The sequence below is a fragment of the Tursiops truncatus genome, chromosome 5, assembly GCF_011762595.2.
Source record: "Tursiops truncatus isolate mTurTru1 chromosome 5, mTurTru1.mat.Y, whole genome shotgun sequence".
Taxonomy (NCBI): Eukaryota; Metazoa; Chordata; class Mammalia; order Artiodactyla; family Delphinidae; genus Tursiops; species Tursiops truncatus.
The window spans coordinates 89381859-89405642 of NC_047038.1; the positions used below are offsets into that span (position 1 = coordinate 89381859).

General features: G+C 35.8%; 1 protein-coding gene across 1 annotated transcript; it reads left to right on the top strand.

Annotated features, from left to right (window-relative positions):
* The first annotated feature begins 3247 nt into the window (after positions 1-3247).
* AFP (alpha fetoprotein) lies at positions 3248-23370 on the top strand. Its single transcript, XM_004322036.2, has 15 exons — positions 3248-3332; positions 3817-3868; positions 4813-4945; positions 6904-7115; positions 8208-8340; positions 9480-9577; positions 12872-13001; positions 14854-15071; positions 16658-16790; positions 17327-17424; positions 18006-18144; positions 19804-20027; positions 21155-21287; positions 22816-22870; positions 23242-23370. Exons 1-14 carry the CDS (start codon positions 3248-3250, stop codon positions 22858-22860), a joined length of 1833 nt encoding a protein of 610 aa, XP_004322084.1. The 3' UTR covers positions 22861-22870; positions 23242-23370.
* Positions 23371-23784: the final 414 nt, after the last annotated feature.

Genomic DNA, 23784 nt, shown 5'->3' on the forward strand with positions numbered 1-23784 from the left:
TTTGATTTCAAATATCTTGATACACACTTGTGTTGGGGGGTTCTTTACAAAAGCGACGGAGTGGTATCCAACATAAGGTTCAGGACAAGAGATAGCATATGTAGGAGAGAAGATAAAGCACAGGTAAAGAGAACCCAGCAGGACAAGAAAATAAGAGCTAGAGGTGCCCAGGATAAATGCAAGTTGTCCTTCCCTACTCCTTAATTCTTAGAAATCTGGAGAGGGTGATGGTGGTAATTCTGGTGGCTTTCTGTAGGTGGCATCAGTATTGGGCTAAATGTAATTAAATCTTAGGTGACAAGAAGACTCTGTTGGACTGGAGGACTTTGGAAACATTCTTCCTGCTAGAATTTGGCTTATATGTGCTCGCTCTATGGAGTGTGTTTTTAAGCGTTATGGCTTGCAAACAGACTCGTCATCTTCCATGAGGATCTTCACCTAACCATGATCCTAGGTACTGTCCTCTTCTCATATCTATCTCAGGGCCTCTAGACCCTGATTATCAGAGAAAATATGAATGTACACATTTCAGCAGTGATCTCTGGATAGAAGGGTATGAGAGATGTGTCATTCATATACGTCAAATGAGCGAGTGAGGACGGTGAGTGCATAAATCCTGACTGCAAAAATCTGATTCAGTGCCACTCAATTTCTACTTATAAAGGTTCTGCCTTGTGCCAGACATTGTACTAGGCACTGCGGGAGTCGTGAAGGTGAGTCCTTGAATTCAACTATTCAGGAAGAACTGCCTAAGCTTGCAAATGACTGTGATGTAAGGTCAAATGAAAAGTACCAAGAGAAAAAAATCTAAAAGGTGTTATAGGTCGCCAAAAGTGAGAGCATTCTTCTCTAATTAGGGAGTAATCAGAGATACAGTCATGGAAAATTATTTGATATAGACCTTAAAGGATGGATAAAAGTTTTACAAGCATTGTTGAGAAAGGGGAAGAGGGATTCACCACAGTCCCCCTCCCTGCCAAGCTTTCAAAGAACCAACCACTCAATCCAACAAAGAACAAAATAGAGCCCAGAAGGAATAAGTAGTCCAGTATCGTCTGAAGAGAAGGCATTTTCTAGCAACCACATGTATAGCTTAATTGCTTTGAAGAAAAGTATCTCTAATATTTAACACTAATAGCAATGCTAACATGATAATAAAAATTATTATCTTTTAAAAATGCTAGGTATCAAACGTTTTAAATGCATTACTCCATCTATACACAAAAAACTTCAGGTGAATATTATCATTTTCATTATATACATGAGAAAATTAAGAATCAAAGAGATTAAATTATTTGCCCAAAGTCATATGGCTAATAATTGTTACAGCCAAGATTAGCATCTGCCTGATACAAAAGTCCAGTTTACCATGCTAAGCTGTTTCTGAGCAGTTTCATAGATTTATTAAAAAGTAAACCATCAGAATTAGAGCAATGGAAACACATTTGATGTAAACTGTGCACTTTGCACAACACTTTGAGCAATGACACATATACATCATGGGTTGTTTGCAGTTAGTAGACAAACCCTGGTTCACAGCTCCTCTTTATTGCTTGTCTTTTAAAACTGGGTGTTCCTCAGGGTACCTCTTTTCACTACCATCTCTCTTTCTCATCCCATCACATGGCTATAATAACTATCTAAAAGCTGATGATTCCTGAATCTCCATCTCCAGCTTTGATCTTGTTGCAGAGGTTAAGAAGTACTATTCAACGGCCCATCAGCTTCTCTAGTGGAGGTCTTACTTCAAACTTGCAAACCAGGGTGTTCTGCTTAATAATTACACTAAGTTAACAGGCATAAACCAGAGTGGACTGGTCACTCTGCCTTAAGCTTCGATATATGCAAAACTAAACACACATTCAGTAAGTACGTCCTTTTGGTTTTAACTCATTCATATCACTTACATTCATCCACAACTCTCATTCCTGTTAGCACTACCCTTATCCAGGGCACTTACTGGACCATATTATTCTAAAAACTTCCTAACAGTTCTCCTTATCACAATCTTGTCTCCTTTTATAACAAAGAGATGGTTTCAAAGCACAAATGTGATTTTTATTAGCGCCCTTTTGTAGTCTCTGTTGTTTTAGGATGAAGTGTAAACTTGATTTAAAAGGTCTTTGAGATGTGGCCCCGCTCACTTTGCCAGAAATTCCCTTTATAGAGTAAGTTTCCTCATCTTTAAACTTTGTATCTCATTGCAGTTGCATTTCTTCCAGTTCCTTAAATACACTGTGCTGGCACTCACTAGTGGGCCTTTCCACGGCTTTCTAAATTTGCTTTGGACACTTTCCTCCCTCTTTGTTTGGACCACCTTCAGTTTTTCTACTGGTCCCTACTAAGAGGTTGCTTCCTCCAGGAAGCCTACCCTGACTCCCTCCAAAGATGTCAGGTGTTCCTCTTCTTACTCTACTTATCACTGCATCTATCACACCGTGTTGTGATTGCTGATAATAACTGTCTGTCTCTCCTGTTATATCGTAAACTCAGTGAGAACAGGGGTGGTGCCTGTTTCTTGTTGCTGATTATTTCCATCAAAGAACAGTGCCTGGTATGCAGACTTCCTCTTTTTGCTGAGTGAATAAATAAAACTCCCATCTATTAAGTGCCATTCTGCAAAAAGCCCTATTCTTAGCCATTTCAGCTCATTAATTTATTTAATCATGAAAGAATTCTTTCACTCTCATTATTTTATAGATGATGAAAATAAAGTTCAGAAAAATTAAACAACTCATCCAAAGTTATGTAGCTAATAAGTGGTAGGGCAAAAATTCAACCCTGGTCCCCAAGCCCTCATGTTGCACCATGACACTGTACTGCCCTACTGATAATATGGCAGTAATGAGTTAGTGCATTTAGTTGAATTTCATACAAAGTCTGACGTCTTTTGTCTACGGCCTGTTAACTTCTGTTGTGCAATTTAGGGAAAAGTCACCTCCTTGAATACTCTGTAGTTTGAGAAGAATATTTGTTATATTTGCAAAATAGAATGAATTTGCAAGTTTTTCCCCCTTTTTCCACCCAAAAGAGGTCTGTGTCCTTGAACATAAAACACAAATAATCCCTGTGCTGTTAATTATTAGCAAGTCATCCCATTTGGAACATAAGGAAATAAAGTAACAGATATACCAACAGAAGATTACTAGTTAACAGGCATTGCTAGAGAAGACTATAAAAGAATTTCAGCATGATTTTCAATATTCTGCCCCCATCATCATCACCAACAACGAAATAGCTAGCAACCATGAAGTGGGAGGTATCAATTTTTTTAATTTTTCTACTAAATTTTACTGAATCCAGAACAATGCAAAAAAATGCATATGGAATAGGTAAGATATTTTGTGCTTTTCTTTTGTCTTTTTCCTATATGAAAATTCTTAAATTTGCTTTTATTCATTTGCCTTGATTTATTTATCATACTTACTGTTCGACACAGAGGAAAAATATTTAATTGGTGAATATCATTAAATGAATGATAAACTTGTATATTTATAAGAGTACAAGAGTTTTACAAAATCATGGCAGTGCTTAAAGTTACCTGTGAACGGTTCAATGGTTCCAAGAAATTGGAAGATATAAAATCTGAATTTTAGTGTTAAGTCTATTATAAATCATTCTCATTAACTTTATTCCTTAGTTTCTTAGTTTTCTCAAGTACAAAATTAAGATGCTTGGATACATGATTCCTAATGTCCTCTCAGTTCTAAAGTTGTATAGTTTTAACTTAGACACAAACATTTACATCTAACAACGATTACTTTCCTGATTGCAGTTGAACATATCATTTCTCATGAAGTTTATCTTGCTTTCCAGCTTCCATATTGGATTCTTCCCCATGCTCTGCAGAGATGAATGTAGTTGACCTGTAAGTTTTGCTTGTATAAATGCACTTTAAATATGCAAAGCAATGAAAATTTTAGTTAGGTAATTGAATAAAGTTGGATAGCCCTATGAGGTTTTAAAAGTGTGAAAGCAAACTAGACAATGCTAAGAAAAGTTATTTATGTTGAATATCAAATTGATATTGAAGAAGTTGGACTGTTACTCCATGCCTTAGATGTTAACCCCAAACTCTAGATTCCTTGTAAAGAGATGGGATAAACAAAATCAGATTTTAGAAACTGAAGAATAATGTCTGATTGATGGCAACTATGTATGAATTCAGGAATTTTTCTCATCAATATCAATAGGATGACATTACCATGTTCTCTATTCTGAATACTATTTAATCCTAGTAGCAAGTAGTTGGAAGTAAAATGTTCTATTTTTGGTTATTTGTAGAAGGTATGTTATTATCTTGAATGATATCTTTCTGTCCCACACTTCTGAAGTTTCTAATAAGGAATTTAAAGTCGTGTGTTACAGATACTGGTTGCACACAGAAACCTGCAGAAGCATTGCTTTGGGTCAATCCATGATCAGACCTTGATCACGCTGGTAGTAGACACAGGTAGAGGTCTAATGACCAATTCTTTGCTTAAAAAAAACAAAAAACAAAAAACTACAAAGGATATAATTACCTTCAATTATGGAGACATTGCAGTGGGTGGATGACCACAAAAGTAGGAACCACTCTTAGGGGAAATCCACTTATTTTCATTGTTAACAGATATATGTATATTTATGGGGGAAGGGGACAAGAAGACAGACATTTCTTCCTGGATGGCTAAAATTTCACATACTTTTTTAGCAAAAGTCATCCCCTAAACAGGTCACAACATAACAGACAATAAAAACAAACAAAAACTAACCTTGAGAAAAAGATTGATATGTCTGCTCCTTAAGCATTCATATGTATTTTTGTTTCAGAGCTACCATATTTTTTGCCCAGTTTGTTCAAGAGGCCACTTACAAGGAAGTAAGTCAAATGGTGAAAGATGTATTGACTGTAATAGAGAAATCCACTGGCAGTGAGCAGCCTGCAGGGTGTTTAGAAAACCAGGTGAGTGAATAATAATAATTTTTTTAAAAAGCACTGTGATATTTGACCAAAACTCAGCATGCAGAAGAGAAGATGCAGGGACTGCAAAAGAAATAAATATATTTAAATATCTCAAGACCTGTTTTATGAAAGGAGGTTTAGGTTAATTCTGATTTGCTGGAGAGAGCAGAGGAGAAAACAATGGGTGTCTATTGTAAAGAGACAATATAAGCATGGTGACTAAGAGCTAAGGTTCTGAAATCAGAGTATCTGGGTGACCATGGGCGTATTACCTAACTTCATTGAGCTTTAGTTTCCTTATATATAAAGTGACGAATAATAATAGCTTCCATTTCTGGGTTGTCATGGAGATTGATATGATAATGGTAGCAGGGGTTAATTTTTATTAAGCACACAATGTGACAGGCATTATTCTCAGGAGTGTTACATATCCATTGATAATCAAAATACTTTGTGACATGGAGCATAGCATTGATGAATCAGAATCAATGTCCAGTGAGCCAAGAGACCCTGGCTTGGGCTCATTGGTAGAATATCAGCTTTGCTTGCAAATATTAATTTATTAAATCTTTATCATAATCCTAGGAGATAGATGCTAATATTCCAGTTGGAGAAGATGAGACACAGAGAGGTTAAACAACTTTCTTAAGGGAGTCCAGAACCAGGATTTAAATTATGTCATCTGGCTCCAGAATTAACACCCTTAGTGACTTCATTATACTATACACTAGTGAATGTGAGGTGCATAGCATAGATTAGGGTTGACAGATTTAACAAACAAACGACAACAAAATATGAAGCCCTCTTAAATTTGAATTTCAGATAAACAGTGACTACTTTTTTTATTATAGGATATCCTAATGTAACAGATTAATAAATAACAGTTATTAGTGTTTATTATTATCTCAATATAGAAAAGAATTAAGAACTTTAAAATGATTAGAGCTACCAGTTCTGGGACAAAATGCCCAGAGAATCCTCTGTCATGATGGAGCTCGTGAAGTAGCCAAAAAATGATGTATCTGCAATATTGCAAAGGAGACGCCCTTTTAAAGATATAAAGTACTTTACAACTCTGAAATTGATGACTTAAATAAAAATCCCTTATAGGCATCTCTATTTTTTAGCTTGACATGTGAAATAAGCAAAATATATTTTATATTGCAACTTTACATCCAATGAGACATCCAAGGTGATGTTACAGATTAGTGATTTACCATTGTAAACTTAAAGGCATGATTTTTTAGGTGGATTGGGAACTGGAAGTCTTAGTTAAGATTTCCAGGATTCTCTAAATATTAGCAGTTATAAAAGCTAAATTAAAAGTTTCCTGAGATGAATGAAACACACGTATTCCTCAGAGGCTTTCATCAGACTAGTGGTGTCATCACCTGATTTTGGTAAAGCTAAGGCAAACAAGAAAGATTTTAAGCATTTACAATGTACATTTTAAAACTCTCTCTTTTTTTTTGATCTTAGTTCCCCAACCAGGGATTGAACCCAGGCCACAGCAGTGAAAACTCCAAGTCCTAACAACTGGACTGCCAGGGAATTCCCTAAAACATTTTAGCTAAATCTATAATTAGACCCATTAAAAGTATTTGAAGCTATTTTTATTCAGTTTCAATATATTTTGATTTCTATGTGAAAATAATATCCAATTTTATATTAGTGTCTCATAATAAGAATGCCAGATGGAGCATCTATGTCCTCCTTTTAAGAGAAAATAATTTTGTCTAATAGGCGTGTGTATTATTTAAGGTTGAAAACTAAATTCCGTTTTCCAAACACATAAAAGAAAGCTATCCCATCAGGCTGAAACTAAATATATTGGAATTTGTAGGGGGAATTATTTTCCTAATCTACCGTTCTGACTTTAAATATTAGAAAACTTTTCATGTGTTTTACAGCATTTTTAGGTAAAGTTAGTTGTCTTTCATTAAAAATAAATCTTATAGGTATCTGCCTTTCTGGAAGAAATTTGCCATGAAAAGGAAATTCCTGGAAAGTATGGGCTTTCAGACTGCTGCAGCCAAAGTGGAGAGGAAAGACATGACTGTTTCCTAGCACACAAAAAGGCCGTTCCAGCATCCATCCCACCTTTCCAAGTTCCAGAACCTGTCACAAGTTGTAAAGCATATGAAGAAGACAGGGAGCTATTTATGAACCGGTAAGGATCCGATTTTAAAGGTAGATAAGACCCCAGAAAGAGTGCAGTACCGAGCAGAGTCTACAAATTCTGCAATTTGTGGCTGTATTCTAAAACATGGAGAAATAATGTTTGATGTGGCATCTGCTGAGCTCCTGACCTACGAGATTAGGTGAGAAACATTAAGTGTAACTTTGTCTCCACAGCACGTAGATAGATGGGTATAGACCACACAGGAGACCCACCAGTTTTTCCTTTAGTCTCTTAGATACACCTTGTTTTTTCTCTCTAATTTTAGCTTGCCCAAGCATATATCAGTGTGGCACAAAATGACTCCTTCTAGAGCCAAATATTTGGTGTTTTGTGTTCACCAAATTGCCTGAAAATAGAAAATGTTAGCGATCCAGGAATGTTTAAGGTACATAAGCATGTCTAACATTTATTGAGCATTTAGGATGTTTTAGGAACATGTGTGCCTGGCACGTATGAGCATATTAATGCTCACAAACAGCCTATCATCTCCTTGTCGTCTTTCTCTTCATTCCCTTTCTTCTTCCTACTTTGCAGATGAAGAAATTGAAGCTTAGATGGCTAAGACAATTGGATGAGGGCAGACCACTAGTACATTCCCAAGCTGGGATTTGAACCCAGGTTCTCTGTTGGGGAAGCCTGTGTTTAACTCTTAATCACTTCTACCTTCCACGTTGCTGCCTAATCCAGAGAAATATAGAGGTTGCCCTTAGAACATCTCTGCTATGTTGACTGCCAGGGTGGATAATCTCGTTCTGCACTGATGAGAAAAAAGACTCCACCTTTCTCTTTTACTTAGTGGAGGTCTGGCCTTGTTGACCTCCGAAACATATCTGTGTAGGCTTATTGAAAAGGATACTTTCATAAGAATCATAGTCAGTGTTTTTGCCTAGTTTACTCTTATAATCTCATAATAGATTTTTCCTTTTCTTGGAGGATCTTTAGTGAGGAAAATTTTGACAGCAAGTGGAAAAAAATATGACTATTTTCTGAATCTTTAAACAATTCCAGAGTCCAGTTCCAAGCAGTAGCAGTCCTATTTTAATGTGTTTGTAAATCTTACTGATCCTTTTCATTTCACAGATACGTCTATGAGATAGCAAGAAGGCACCCCTTCCTATATGCACCTACAATTCTTTCTTTGGCTGCTCAATATGACAAAGTAATTCCACCTTGCTGCAAAGCCGAAAATGCAGTTGAATGCTTCCAAACAAAGGTGTTGTATTTGTGTGGCTATCTGAACTAATAACTTCAATCTGGCTATGACTTACTAAAACCAAACAAAGTTAAAAATGGAAATATGCTTTGTGGGCAGAGTATCATTTTCAGAATAGAGCATATTTCAGCACTCTGTTATTCTTTGGGTAAAAACCCTGGGTTTGCTCTTTTTTTATTCATTCCTTTATCCATTCATTCAGCCAACAATCATTTTATTATTAAGGAAATGAGTTTGGTGCGATAAAGACAGAGGTAGAGGTGATAACATAAATGAAAGAGAACAGAGTAAGAGGTGAAGGAAGCAAGTGAAAGAAGATGGGGCAGAAGGAAAAAGAGCAGAAGAGAAAAAAGGTGAACGAGAAGTATGATAAGTGCTTTATATTTATTATTTCTTTTAAACCTTAGAACAAATTTGAGGTGTAAGTGTTATTGTCATTTAACAAACAAGGAAACTTAGGTTTAGAGATGCAAATAGTTTTCTTAGGTTTTGGAGAGCTAGGACAACATCCACGATGAATTACTTGCTGCCTGAAGTCCTATAACAAAATTCCTAAGAACTGTGACTATTCCCAGAATGTCAGGCTGTGATGCAATCTTACGTTTTGTTACTGAGAAGACATTTAAGAAATTATCAGGCTTCGATTTGTTCAAAATTACAGTTGTTTATTCATTATCTCAAGTATGAAAGTTACAAGTGTTTCTGTTTAAAGATTTTTTTTTTTTTTTTTTTTTTGCGGTACGCGGGCCTCTCACTGTTGTGGCCTCTCCCGTTGCGGAGCACAGGCTCCGGACGCGCAAGCTCAGCGGCCATGGCTCACGGGCCTAGCCGCTCCGCGGCATGTGGGATCTTCCCAGACCAGGGCACGAACCCATGTCCCCTGCATCGGCAGGTGGACTCTCAACCACTGCGCCACCAGGGAAGCCCTCAAGATATTTTTAATAATTCTACCTGGCATAGATGTATATAAACCCATCTAAAAGAAAGAATGAATAAAGTTCTGCAAAGATATATTGCATTTATAAGTTTTAGCAAAAATTTTTAGAGTTTCATGTTTTAGTTGTATCTGTTGTTTTTCTAATTATTAGAGCCTATAAGGGAAAATACATCCTTTCTTGACACCTCATTTTTCTATCTAGGCAGCATCAATTACAAAAGAATTAAGAGAAAGCAGCTTGTTAAATCAACATATCTGTGCAGTAATGAGAAAGTTTGGACCCCGAACCTTCCGAGCCATGTAAGTTTAAGCTCTATCTAGGGAAGAAGGTGAGATCTGCAAAACTCCCATTTTGCAGTTTGAGTCCATTTTTCACATTGTTACTGTTGTAGAGAATGAAGTCTCCTTTGATGACAGGTAATGTGATTAGAATCATGAAATCCTAGGATTGGGAGGAACAGATCAGTCTGCTGTTTAACACTTATTAAAGTCTACATGAGATAACACTTGAGAAGACTTTGGAGATTTATGCTTTTTACCTATTCTTCTAGATACTCAAGTTCTGGACTGCAATCAATTTACACCTCATAATTATACTACACTTTTTTTTTTTTAGAGAAGTATTACCGTTTATTATTTTTTATGCATTAGTTCATTGAGATATGTGCTTTTTGATGTGTGTTATAGTCTAAAAGAAGTGCTCAAAAATTCCAGTTGTTTCTCTTTTCATTTGTGCTTGTTTGTATGCTTTATATCTGTAAGAGATTTTAAGGTTCTTGTGGTAACAGGTTTGCTTTCTTCCCAGTACCCGACACAATGGTTTTGATCTATGATCTCCAGATGTTATTAAACTGTTTTTTTTTTTAAGTTGATGGAATGATCTTAAGCAGATATACCACATTTTCCTAGATTCTCTACAAGGTAGATTAGCCTTCTCTAAGTATCATTTAAAATTTCTGGCTTAACAAGAAATTCTTTACATTAACTCTGCTTCCTAATCTTCCTATAAAAGTCCATTGTGTCAATTGTTGCTTTTTATGAAAATATTCACTTGAGGCAATAATATTAGAATCCATTGTCCAGAGGAAAACAAAATAGTCATTTCTGAAGAACTGGCATGTATTTTCCTAACTGATGAAAGCATGTAACTCACTGAAGTCTGTTTTCTTGTCCCAGCTGCTAAAACGCTCAGAGGCAAATTTGGAGTTTTTCAGCTGACTGCATTAACTCTTACACTTAGCATATTTGCCTTTTCTCTTTTCCCTTGATTCTATCTATCTATCTATCTATCTATCTAATCTATCATCTTTCTATCTTTCATCTATCTAATTTATCCCTATCTCATCTATCTATCTTTGTTGTTAGGATGAGAGGAATATTAAAAAAAAAGCCCAAACAATTGAATCAGGTAGTTCAACCTCTTCATTTTTACACAGGAGTAACCCGAGGTCCAGACAGATTAAAACAGTTTACCCAAGACCACACTACTGGTCATCAGAACAAAGTTTTTCTAGATCCTTTTCATGATTTTTCTTTCTTTTTTTTTTTTCATTTTATTTTATTTATTTATTTTTATACAGCTGGTGATCCTTGTCATCATTTATTTACATTACACCTACTTGTCTGCTATGTCAGTGATCTCTAATTGTCTGTGTCCTGACAACTGAGAATTTGAGGTCAAGTATAGGAATCAGAATTACCAGTGGTTTAGAGCCCCACTAGCCAGTATGGCAGCCACTAGCCACACGAAGCTCCTGAGCATTTGAAATGTGGCTAGTGCAAATGAGGAACTGTGTTCTAAGTGTAAAACCTGATTTCAAAGACTTAGTATGAAAAAGAAAATGTACAATATCTCATTAATAGGTTTGAATGTTATAAACAAGGACCTGCTGTATAACACAGGAAACTATATTCAGTACCTTGTAATAACCTATAATGGAAAAGAATCTGAAAAAGAATATATATATTCAGATATATATATATATATATATATATATATAACTGAATCACTTTGCTGCACACCTGAAACTAACACAACACTGTAAATTAACTATACTTCAATAAAAAATGGTTAAAAAAAGTTTTAATGTTGATTACATATTGAAATGATATTATTTTTGATATATTGGGTTAAAAAACATATTATTAAAGTAAATTTAACCTGTTCCTTTTTACATTTTAATATGGTTACTAGGAAATTTTAAATTACATAACTGTAATTAAAGTACTCTTCAACTTTTATGCTGAGACATTTCTAGCCTAGAAAAACATCTGACCTGCTAATTGAAGAATATTAAGTGCATGCATTTAAAGTTTATTTATTTGTTTGCTTGTTAAATGACACATTTAAAAATATTGTACATAGTGAAGACAGATTAAAGTTTTTAGTCGTGGATTTAGTTCCAAGACTGACTGATTCTTCTTGGAAGAGGTCAGATTATGCTTTAATCACCCTCCAACTCTATTAGAAACTTAAAGATTGATTCTTGATTTGCTTTAGTTAAATTTACCTTAGTAATACAATGTAAGTTAAGATTTTATTATAATGACATTATTTATCATTTGCTATCCATAAGTAGTTAAATTTAAATGTTCTCAATTTAAAAAGAAAATCCATCTTTATCAGTAGCAGCAAAAATACCAGTTGCTCTAGGCCACAGTGGTCTCACCAAGACATCTCTTAAAATTTATATGAACTATGCAGAAGAAATAAGAATTTTTGTTTCTTACCTCCTTTTTGGGTCACACTACATGTCTTGGCATGATGACACATTTGAGTGCTTAGTCTGCTCCACTTTCCTGTCCCGTTGATATGCACATATGCATCCTTCCCTATATTCTAAGAAGTAATTTTTTCTCCCAAATAAAAGAATGATTATCATTCTCATAGAATTTTCCATTTCTTAATTGTTTATCCTTTTTAATTTTTTCCCACCCTCTCACAGCAATGATCCCCAATACTCAGCATCATGGTTGAACAGCAAAAAGATAGATATCATTAAAATTCACAGGAAAGGTTTTAGGAAAAGATAAATCACTTCTAAACCTTTTGTAGGGCCAGATCACAGTTTATAGAGCCACTGCCTTGAAAGACTGGGCTAGAATTAACAAGACATAACACTTTTCCTTTTCTTTTTAAACGAGAACATATTGGTCTTTTATCCTTGGAGCTGTAACTATACTAATACTCTATAAATGTTATTTAAGTTTTTTTAACATCTTTATTGTGGAGTATAATTGCTTTACAATGTTGTGTTAGCTTCTGCTGTATAACAAAATGAATCAGCTATACATATACATATATCCCCATATTTCCTCCCTCTTGCGTTTCCCTCCCACTCTCCCTATCCCACCCCTCTAGGTGGTCACAAAGCACAGAACTTATCTCCCTGTGCTATGCGGCTGCTTCCCACTAGCTATCTATTTTACATTTGGTAGTGTATATATGTCCATGCCACTCTCTCACTTCGTCCCAGCTTACCCTTCCCCCTCCCACGTCCACAAGTCCATTCCCTGTGTCTGCGTCTTTATTCCTGTCGTTATTTAATTTTGATAGATAACCAAGATTGATTCTAATTCTTTTTTTCCCCTTAGAACTGTTACTAAACTGAGTCAAAAGTTTCCCAAAGCTAATTTTACTGAAATTCAGAGACTGGTCGTGGATGTGGCCCACGTACACGAGGAATGCTGCAAAGGAAATGTGCTGGAGTGTCTGCAGGATGGGGTGAAGAGTCTTGCCTCCTATAAAAGAGATATTCCCACTCCCTTTTCTTTCTTTTGCTCTCATTCTAAATGGGAGAAGGGTGTCTGCCATGAGTTGGTCATAGAATGTGGAAACTAGCTGACTGAGTGAAGTTACAGACTTCTTAACAGTAAAACTTGAATCTCTTTTGTTGACTCTGCTTTTCACTTAAGGGATGCGCCCCTCTTCCTAGACCAGTGCCCATTCATTCTTACTTCTAAAGGAGATGGTAACCTCTCTGGAGGTCTCCACACTGAATTTTTTGGGGAAAACTCTATTTTTAATATATTTGTTTTTTCACCCATTTGTGCTTTCATTTGATAAATATATATTGAATACTTTCTATGTGCTAGCCACTGTGGGGCATACCTGTTAGGAAGGCACAAGCTGGTTTTAAGAAATGTATAGTTTGATAAGAGAGATAAGACATGTGACCTCATTGGGGTTAGATACTGTCATTGGTTTACTGTTATTTCCATAGGCCATCAGCACCATGCCCGGCACATGGAAGGCACTCTATATCATATACATAGAGCTATTACACGAATACAACAAAATAACAAAAGAAACATAAAAAATAACACAAGATATTGTTCTATACGGTAAAAAGCTAGCCATCATGGAGAGGTGTGAATAAGGGCTCTAGGGGAATTAAAAACCAAAACCAAATACCCCCAAAACAGAATCCTCAAGCATGCCATAGTCAGTTGCGATTTAAGCAGTGTGGCATTGGTCTATTTCAGGCCACCCTAGGCTTCCTAGATGTTGGAGGCCTGTCTATCCCCAAATTATTCCCTCTCTGGTTCCCTGTGATACACCTTCTTCTTCAAGGAGGCTTAGAATCATTGCTCCTAGATATTTCGGTGGCTTGAAACCAGGGCTGGAATATGGTTTCCTAGATATTTCGGTGGCTTGAAACCAGGGCTGAAATATGGTTCCAGAAGGTTGAAAGTGAGGATAGAATGCTCCTTTCAGCCAGTCCACGGCACTTTGGCTGAGATACCCTTGAAAACCAGCAAGAAGCCAAGGCTGTAGGGGAGACCTGAGGGTGAGTCTTTGGGCCCAGGCAGAGAATCTTGTTGTCAGTAGTTGGGGCTGCCTCCAAGACAAATTTTCCTATATCGTTTATTTTTCCTTTTAGAAGCATTTACCTTCATATTAGGAATGGTAATAAGAATGATTTTATTTTTCTTTGATGTGAGTTGTATCAGTTTTAGTTGACTATTTTACTAATTCGTATACTCATTTTTTAAAGTTTAGTTTTTTCAATTTTTGGACTTCAAACCACCCTTTTCCATTAAAGTGAAAAAAAAAATTAAAAGTATGGTATCTAAGTTGGATTTTAATGGCTGAATAATGGGTTCTAATTGTTTCTGGTGAGAATGCACAGAATTTTCAGTCCTTTGACAGTTACGTGTAAGCTCGGCTTTCTGGCCACTTACGTGCATTTCATTATCTATAGACTGCCCTCTGGAGGTCATAATCGGTTACTGCAGGGTTATATAAACAAATGTTTACTACCAAATTTCAGTACTAATAGAAAGATATGCATCAACGTGCATGTCATTTCGTTTGAGGAGTACATTTGTCTTTTGTTTTTAAAAGCTTGCTATTAGAATAAAATAGTAGATTTTAGCTGACAACTATGAAAAGAAGAATTGAACAAACAAGGCTAGGTGGAAAGGAGTGAGGAAAGGTAGAGTAGGGAGAAAGCACTAAAATGGGAGACAAGGTAAATGTCTTCTTCCTTCCTTCTTTCCTTCCTAGGACTGGCCACGAGGTCCTGAATTAAAGAATAAATGTTTAAAACTTAGACTTTATTGTTCTATTACAGGAAAAAATTATGTCCTACATATGTTCTCAGCAAGATATTCTGTCAAGCAAAATAGCAGAATGCTGCAAATTACCCACCGCACTTGAACTTGGTCATTGCATAATTCATGCAGAAAATGATGACAAACCTGAAGGCTTATCTCCAACTCTAAATAGGTTTTTAGGAGAGACAGATTTCAACCAACTTTCTTCAAGGGAAAAAGATCTCTACATGGCAAGGTAACACACTCTGTACATGTCTGTTCACACAAGTAAAAATTATGATGTGACTGACAGCTTTGTGTTGTTGAAATGGTTTCTGAACTCAGTATATGAGGATAATGTTAGAATGTTCTAAGCCAAAATATAGTTAGGAGGAAATAACTAGGAAATAAGGAATAGGGTCTATCTTATACTGATGAGACTTTCACCACTGCTGTTATTAACTGGCTTGCTTATGAGGATGCATTTTGTTTTGTATCAGTTTCTCTGGCATCAGAGGCATTGTCATCCCTGTATGAATTACTCATGTAAAGACCACCATTGGACTTCCGAATAGGATATGGATATTTTTGTAATAAGAAGGGCTCATAATTAAGAATGTGCTTTTTCACTGTGCATATTTTAAAAACTTTTTCCCCCAAATATAACTTAATAGATAATGGTAGATAGAAGGGCTTTCATTGTAGCAGCTTATTTGCTATTTATTGAATACATGTTTTATTTTTTTAAGGAAGTGAAAACACATTTAGAGACATTTGCAGTATGGTAGTTATAACTGACAAGACATGTTCTCATTCTATTTGCCTTTAAGGGGAGCAAGCAGTTCACACATTTTCCTTTATTGTACAGTGTGTATCAGTGGACACTATTAGAGGAGGGATTTGTGCAGCTCTTAGGACACTATACTTAGTGATCTCCAAAGGTCTTTCTAAATCTGAGTCTGCTTTTAATGTAGTAATGAAAAGAATGGTGCAATTTTCTTTTTAATATTCCTGGAGGATATTACTCTATTGTTGATTAAAATTAGACATGCACACATTGTTTGCACCGCTAAATTAAATTATGCAAACAAGAACAAAATCCAGATTTCAGAAACCCGTACTGACATTATTGGAGGAAGAACTAATATGACCTATTTCTACAACCTAGGAATACAATTAGTAAATTCAAGAATTCTCTTTAAATTTACCCATTCATACATTCTGAAGCTAATTGTTTATTTAATAGAAGCAGTTCTTCAATTGGAAAGGTTCTTTGCAGTAGAAATTTTCTCAGCCGAGAATGATCTTCCCCCAGACACTTTGTGTGTCTTCCTTCACCCAGGTTTTTCTCCTGAAAGAGCTACTCAAAGAGACTTTTCTTGACCACACACTCTAAATTGTCACCCCTTTCCTTCTTGTCTACCTTGGTTTATTTCTCTTCATTGATTTATCACTACCTAAGATTGGATGACTTATTTCTTATTGGTTTCTGTCTCCCTATAATGCCTGCTTTTGAGAGGTCAGACATTTTATCTTATACATTATTGAATCCATACTGCTTAAAGAAATTGTTTGCACAGACTTGGCAGTGGAAAAATATTTGTTGTATGGATAGATTTCACGTCCATTATTGAAAGTGAATAGTGCAAAAGAAAACAAAATACCGTTTTAGAACAATTTGAGGGATTATAATTTTTATTAATAGCTTTGCCATGCGTATAGTTGAAATAATATTTGATTTCTAGGTTTATTTATTTGCATTTTAACTTCTGCATGCCATATAACACAGGAATAATTTGTCTCTTAATTCCCATAACATGATTTTTTTCACCCATATTTCAGATTTACTTATGAATATTCAAGAAGACATACTAAGCTTGCTGTCCCAATAATTCTAAGAGTTGCTAGAGGATATCAGGAGTTATTGGAGAAATGTTCACAGTCTGGAAACCCTCCTGAATGCCAGGATAAAGGGGTAAAATGCTCTAGCTTTTTAAGGAAAATCTGGAAAACTAGATGGATATCATGCATTAAAAGTGCTGTTTGTTTGAAAGCATCTAATTACTAATGAGCAGTTAGTTATATCTACTAACTAGCTATCTAGCTGTTAAGTAGTGATTAACTAGTAGTCAACAGCTATTGGCTTATTTTAGAAATAAGAATGTTTTAACCAAAAGTTCTTTGATGCACAGAATAAAAATAATATTCATTTTTGAATAGCTCCACTCCAGAAAGGCAAGAATCTTGTACAGAAAGAATTGTAACTTTTTACCCAAAGTTTGAGTTCTGCCATCAAATAACTTGGTGATTCACAAAGTTTTAAACTTATTCTCCCTAAAGTTCATTTGCCTTAATTCTCGCAATTCATCTTTAATATTAAAAAACCCTCTAAAAGTGGTTTCTCTAAGATTGGTATCAAAATAGAATAAATTATTACTGGCCAATTTTTACATACAAAGTTATGTGTGAAGAAAGAGAAAAAAATGTGTGTAATAACGCTTGTATTTTCAGGAAGAAGAGTTAGAGAAATATATCCAGGAGAGCCAAGCGCTGGCAAAGCGAAGCTGCGGCCTCTTCCAGAAATTAGGAGAATATTACTTACAAAATGCGTATGCTTTTTTAAACAGTATTTTGAGTGATTTAAGATCATTAACTAGTGAGGGAAAGACCCATCTAAATTAATCACCCATGGCTACCCTAATTCCAGCCCCTATGTTGGACTGGAGGTCTTGTAATCTGATCACCCAGTTTCCAGTTCCAGAAGGTGGCCTTCCCCAGTTCTCTCTCTTTAGGAGCAACAGATGGCCTGTGAATCCTGATCTGTGGTACTGGCTTTGGGTTCCCCAAACCGTGCAGATTTTTGCAGTAAAGATACCCATTGTATCATAGCCTGTCGTAGGTAAAGCACCAAAAGATCAAAGTGCATATGGAGGAAACTTCTGAGGTTGGGAATAGGAGTCAGCCTGCTGCCCAGCGTTTATTTTCCCGTTGTGCTCTGTTGGTGTAAGAAGAGGGTAGGGAATGCTTATCAGAGTAAATGCACCTCCAGCGTCGGTCCAGGTACCATGTGGGTGAAACAAATGAGCTAATTTCATGTCCCCTGATGCCAAAAGAGGGTCTCTGAGGAGGAATGAGAGTCCAGAGACTCCTGAAGGACTCAGCAAGATTTGGTGAAAAATACTTCTTTCAGGTTTCTTGTTGCTTACACCAAGAAGGCCCCTCAGCTGACCTCAGCTGAGCTGATGACCTTGACCAGGAAAATGGCGACCACGGGAGCCACTTGTTGCCATCTCAGTGAGGACAAACAATTGGCCTGTGGTGAGGGATCGGTGAGTGTTTTGTTTAGTCCCATCCTGTTTCTGCCCTGTTGGGCTTGAAATAGCTTTATAATTCCCATTTAGGGGAAATGGGAAAAACCAATGTGGAGATGGCTTTCCTGGACTTGTTGGATTAGTTGCAGTTGAAGGGGTGTAAGAACCCGGCTCTGAATGGTTGGCATGTGGGCAACCTTCCTGTCCTTCTAGAATGGCTGGTAGAAGTGCAGTGAGTCTATTCAACAAACAAGCAAGCTTTATGTACAGGGGAGACAGAAAGACTGACACGTCACTCAGTTCATAATTTCACCAAATACCTACTTTAATGTTAAAACAGAAAAAGCTTCAACTTTGACAGATTAAAATATGCTATTTTGTTTTTAGCCATACCTATGTTTTTGTCTTTTATAGTTTAATTTTTTATGATGATATTAGGGACAATTTATTCCCCTTGACAGGGTGCAGCGTACAGAACAGGTAGGTCCCACGTTCTGAATAGTAAAATGACTTTCCAGTTGGTAATGCCAATAATCTTTACTTCTTAATGTCATACATACGATTACAGGTTGAATTTTTTTTTATTATTTTTTCCCTTGAAGTCACAATTGTGAATAAAATTGTGTATCATTTTTTTTTTCACTTTTCCTCTTTTTGATGATGAGGAGTCATTTGCTAGTCAGTCTTCATGTCCTGGAATTTTTTGTCAAAGGTTAGAAGTGAAAAGAAACTTTCCTGTGATTAAGCATCATCTTTGTCATTTATTGAATCCCACATGTTGGGAGGATGCAGGGGCACAGGATGGTGTAATGGCTCAGGAGTATAGGTTCTGGCGGCCTCCTGCCTACATTCCCATCCCACTGTCACCACTTGTGAGTGAGTCTTGTCACTCTGGGAAAGCTAGTTATCTCACTAAGCTTGAGAATTTTCATCTGACATTTGAGAATAAAGTTAGGATGGCCGTCTTAAACGAGGTAATCTGTGTGACTCACTCAGTACTAGCCTGATACATAGTATGCCCACAAAATACGTTGGCCCTTGTTACAAGTTATTGTTAGGTGTTTAAGAAATATCTCTGAAGTGTGGAAGGTAGGCCAATTCTACATTAGGAAAGCCGTAAGGACACACAGACTCACACACACACACACACACACACACACACACACACACACACACATCTTATTTCTTTACAATTAGAACTACATATTAGCTGTATGTATGTATGTATGTATGTATGTATGTACATATGTGAAAGGGTTAGGTTTGTGCTATTCTTACTTCAGAAAGTGATTCTCTGAATCCCAAAAATAAAATGGAAAGCTCAACTAAATATACATGGAAAATGTAGGCCATGTATTGATTTCAGAGACTTTTCCCCTTCAGAAGTCTGTATGTAACTGAAAATGTGTTTTAAATCGCTGACACAAATAGCTGAAGTGGCTCTCTTCGACATCACTTGTGGAACATTGGTCACTAAATGCTGAAGTTTATCCCAAACAAATGGGTAAATAAGAATCTACAATATGACAGCACATGATCCCTACACAGACAGCAAATTTTCCTATAAATTAATTATAAGTTACTGGACATTAAACACTATTGCAACAATTTTCCTGAATCAATTCTATGGCTGATGTTCCCTCTCCTTGCTTTCTTCTTTCTCATTCTCCTAATTAGGCTGACCTTATTATTGGACTTTTATGTATCAGACATGAAGAGACTCCTGTAAACCCTGGGGTTGGCCAGTGCTGCACCTCTTCATACGCCAACAGGAGGCCATGTTTCAGCAGCTTGGTGGTGGATGAGACATACGTTTCTCCGCCATTCTCTGATGACAAGTTCATCTTCCATAAGGATCTGTGCCAAGCTCAGGGTGTAGCACTGCAAACAATGAAGCAACAGTAAGAAATGGGTATTTGCCAGCATGGAGAAGACTGACAACACTAAATAGTGGTGGAGATTTCTACTTCACACACCCAACGCCCTTGGGCTCACCAGGAGAAAATTATTACGCCAAAGCACTTAAAGTGACTTTCAGAATAGTCTTGTCTCAGAGTCTTCATAGCCTCTAGTCTGGAAAAATTCACTGGGGCAGATAATTTCCTGTTTGTAACAATAGTCTCCTTTTAAACTATTGTTGTGATGCATCTTGGGATCGAGGGAAAAGGGGCAATCTATTTCAGGTAATTAGGATATATCTTTGCAGTAAGTCTTGGGTACTTCCATTCCAAGCACTGAGTAAACACTTCTGAATTTTTTTCCATACTATTTACTCTTTGAAGAGAATAATCATAACATTTGATTCAACCATGCAATATGGGTGTTATGAAGTGGAATACACATTTCAGTTCATTGTGGGAGGCATTCTGTAATGATGATAGTAATGCAAGTCAATGTAACTCATGTTCTCCAAATTCCCATGCATTTTCATACTCCCATACTTTGTAAAAGGTCTTCCTTCATTTTGGAAAACTTGTTCATCCCTTTTTTCTCTGTCACAATCTGAGGCATGTTTCTAGGTACAGTAAGAATGCCGCCTGGCAAGCCTCCCCTATTCCCTGGGCCAACATTAATTCCAGCCTGAATGTATTACCAAATGAGTATTACATGCAATTAGGACAGACAGTGCTCAGGTTAGGGATGTGATAATGTGAATGACAAGGGTTTGGAAGTTGGAGCCTTTGAGTATGGATAAGACATATTTTAGAAGGGAGAACTGGAAAGAATTTTTTAGGCAAATAAGGAAAAGACTACTTCACTACATATAAGTAAGGTGGAACTGTGAAATAATGTTTCATCTATAACCTGCACAGGTCCAGACCAATGGAACATTTAGCATGTTTCTCGCCTCAGTCTTTCTAATAAAGTATTAGCCAAGATATATGTGGTGGGTCTGGTGATGGGTTAATGGAATGAGGGTTTAGGGTAAGGGTTGCCAGAGCTCTGAAAGTTCTCTCCTAGGAAGGCTTTAGAAAAAGACCATTGCATAGCAGACTTCTCTTTTATATTGTTTTGTTTTAAATCATAGGTTTCTCATTAACCTTGTGAAGCAAAAGCCACAAATCACAGAGGAACAACTTGAGGCCGTCATTGCAGATTTCTCTGGCCTCCTGGAAAGGTGCTGCCAAGGCCAAGGGCAGGAAGTCTGCTTTGAGGAAGAGGTATGTGCAGCTCATGTTTACACTCAGAATACTTGGTATGGAATTTTTTGTAACGAATAATGAAAAGAGTATTCCACTAATTGATAATTTTAAAATAATGCCAGAAATATTTAATTTAGAAATAGATTGAAGGACTTTATAATATTTAAAAATAATCACAGTTTTCTCACTAAATATTAGGAGAAGTGTAATTTTAGAGTGTATTATGAGGATTAGTAATTTTGATTTATTTTCTAGTGGAGAAAACTGTAAAGTGAATATATAATTAACTGCTGATAATTTAGACAGTTTCTGGCTTAAAATTTATCAATTGAGCTAAATGAATTAAAAGGATTTAATAGCAAATTAATTGTGCACATAGGATATTGGGGGAATATTTATAGGAAATATATTGAACTCAGGAGCAAGCCTTTGAATATTAACAGAGTAGTAATTAGGTATTATCTTAATATAATTATTTAGCAATTTTAGCTGGATTTGTAAATTGACTACATTTTGTAAGCCTCTAGCTTGTATTACTAAATATATTTGAATACAGCATCACTATATTTTAAAAAGATATTCTATAATTCAGCCTTTTTGCCAATTTTATTTGACTAGCTCATGATGTAGAAGTTTAGATATTTTGTTATTTGATAATATTTAGAAATGTTGAGTTTTTCAATAGATAATGTAATTACATGGGTTTGAGTGTGTGTACTTATTAGTATGTGTCTGTTTTTGGTAGGAGGGGGTGGGACACAGATAATGAAATAAGATAAAACAAAACTGATAAAATAGACTTTACGTAAACCATTTCTGATAAATATGATACAAAAAGATTAATGTCCTCTGTTTTGAGAACACGTTCATTTACATGCAGAGAACATTAACAAATAGTAGCATAGCAGTATTTTCTCTGCAAACCTTTTAATTTCTGTGACTGATTTGTAGAGAAAGGGGAGAGATGGGATGAGGCTTTGTAAAAGTTGGGAGATTGGTATAGGAAAAACAATACCTCCTGTTGATAAGAGTGGAGTTGTTTTCCTTCTGCCTTCTATTGTCCTAGCTTGTTGACATCAGAGTTGTATATCTTTATTTTTAACTTGGTTAATCTATAAACCAATGCATTCACCCATAGGTAGTGGAGAGTTAACTGTGCAACTGGCACAGTGGTCTACTTTTTTATCTGATGATTTTTATTGACTGATTTATTTTATTTTTATTTATTTCTTTTTTTAATTGAAGTAGAGTGGGTGTACAATATTATATGTTACAGCTCTATAATATAGTGATTCACAAATTTTTAAAGATTATACTCCATTTATAGTTATTATAAAATATGGCCTGCATTCTCTGTTGTACAATATATCCTTGTAGCTTATTTTATACCTAATAGTTTGTACCTCTTGCTCCCTTACCTCTATATTACCCCTCCCCCCTTCCCTCTCCCCACTGGTAGCCACTAGTTTGTTCTCTATATCTGTGAGTCTGCTTCTTTTTTTTTTATATATTCACTAGTTTGTTGATGATTCTTTTTAATTTGCAGGGTCCAGCACTGATTTCAAAAACTCGTGCTGCTTTGGGAGTTTAAATTACTTCAGGTAACAAAAAATTCAGATAAGGCTAACTATAATGTTGATTCTCCCCAAATATTGATCCATAGTTAAATACATCCTAAGAGCTAACATTAAATACTTTTCTTAAAAATAAATGCAATTCAGTAAAAAAAAAAAAAAACTTCTTTAAAAACCCTGGAACAAAATAATGCCCTCAATGTTATATTAGTGATTCAGCTAACTCAAAATTCTTTAAGGTTATTTCAAAGGCTTCAGAGAATGTCATTAGAAGGCCTTCCTATCAGTTTATCTGATATAGATCCAATATATGTATATATATAATATAAAATAATAAAACCAGTTACATCCTGCATCTATTAATTTAATTAGTACTTATATTTTTGTTCTTGTTACAGGGGGAAGAGAAAAGACCAAAAGTCTTTATTGTTTGGTGTGAACTTTTCCCTTTAATTCTAACTGATTTGTGCTTTTTGTGAATTAAAGAAACGATGAAGACTTTTATGTGAAATTTCCTTATCATAAAAATAAAGTATCTCCAAATGTTTCTTTTTTCCTAGCCTGCTTATTTATGAACACTTATAAATAATTTCTTCAAAGAGTTCTGTATACCATTGTCTGAAGCAGATTCTGGTCACAAAGTACTGAATATTGGTCATTGTAGGAGATTAAAGCCCCTCAAGGATGGATTTACGACCTTGAAGGCTATATGACGTGGTGAACTAAAAACATGTTCCCAAGTGAAGCACTTTTTGGTGCTTCTAGGGCACACTGTTCATTAAATGATCATTTAAGTATTCTAACACATAAGTTGGAGATGAGAAAAGAAATTATTGTTTTTATAGGATCCATCAAGAATGATATTACTCAAAATTTAACATCTACTTTTTTCTTAGTCTTGTTCATAAACCTTTTAAAACATAAATGTTAACTGTACTGTA

Coding starts and splice junctions, on each gene's coding strand:
- AFP (XM_004322036.2), top strand. CDS start 3,248: ATGAAGTGGGAGGTATCAATTTTTTTAATTTTTCTACTAAATTTTACT. Junction 15,072..16,657: donor AAAGATCTCTACATGGCAAG/GTAACACACTCT, acceptor CCCATATTTCAG/ATTTACTTATGAATATTCAA. Junction 18,145..19,803: donor TGGCCTGTGGTGAGGGATCG/GTGAGTGTTTTG, acceptor TCTCCTAATTAG/GCTGACCTTATTATTGGACT.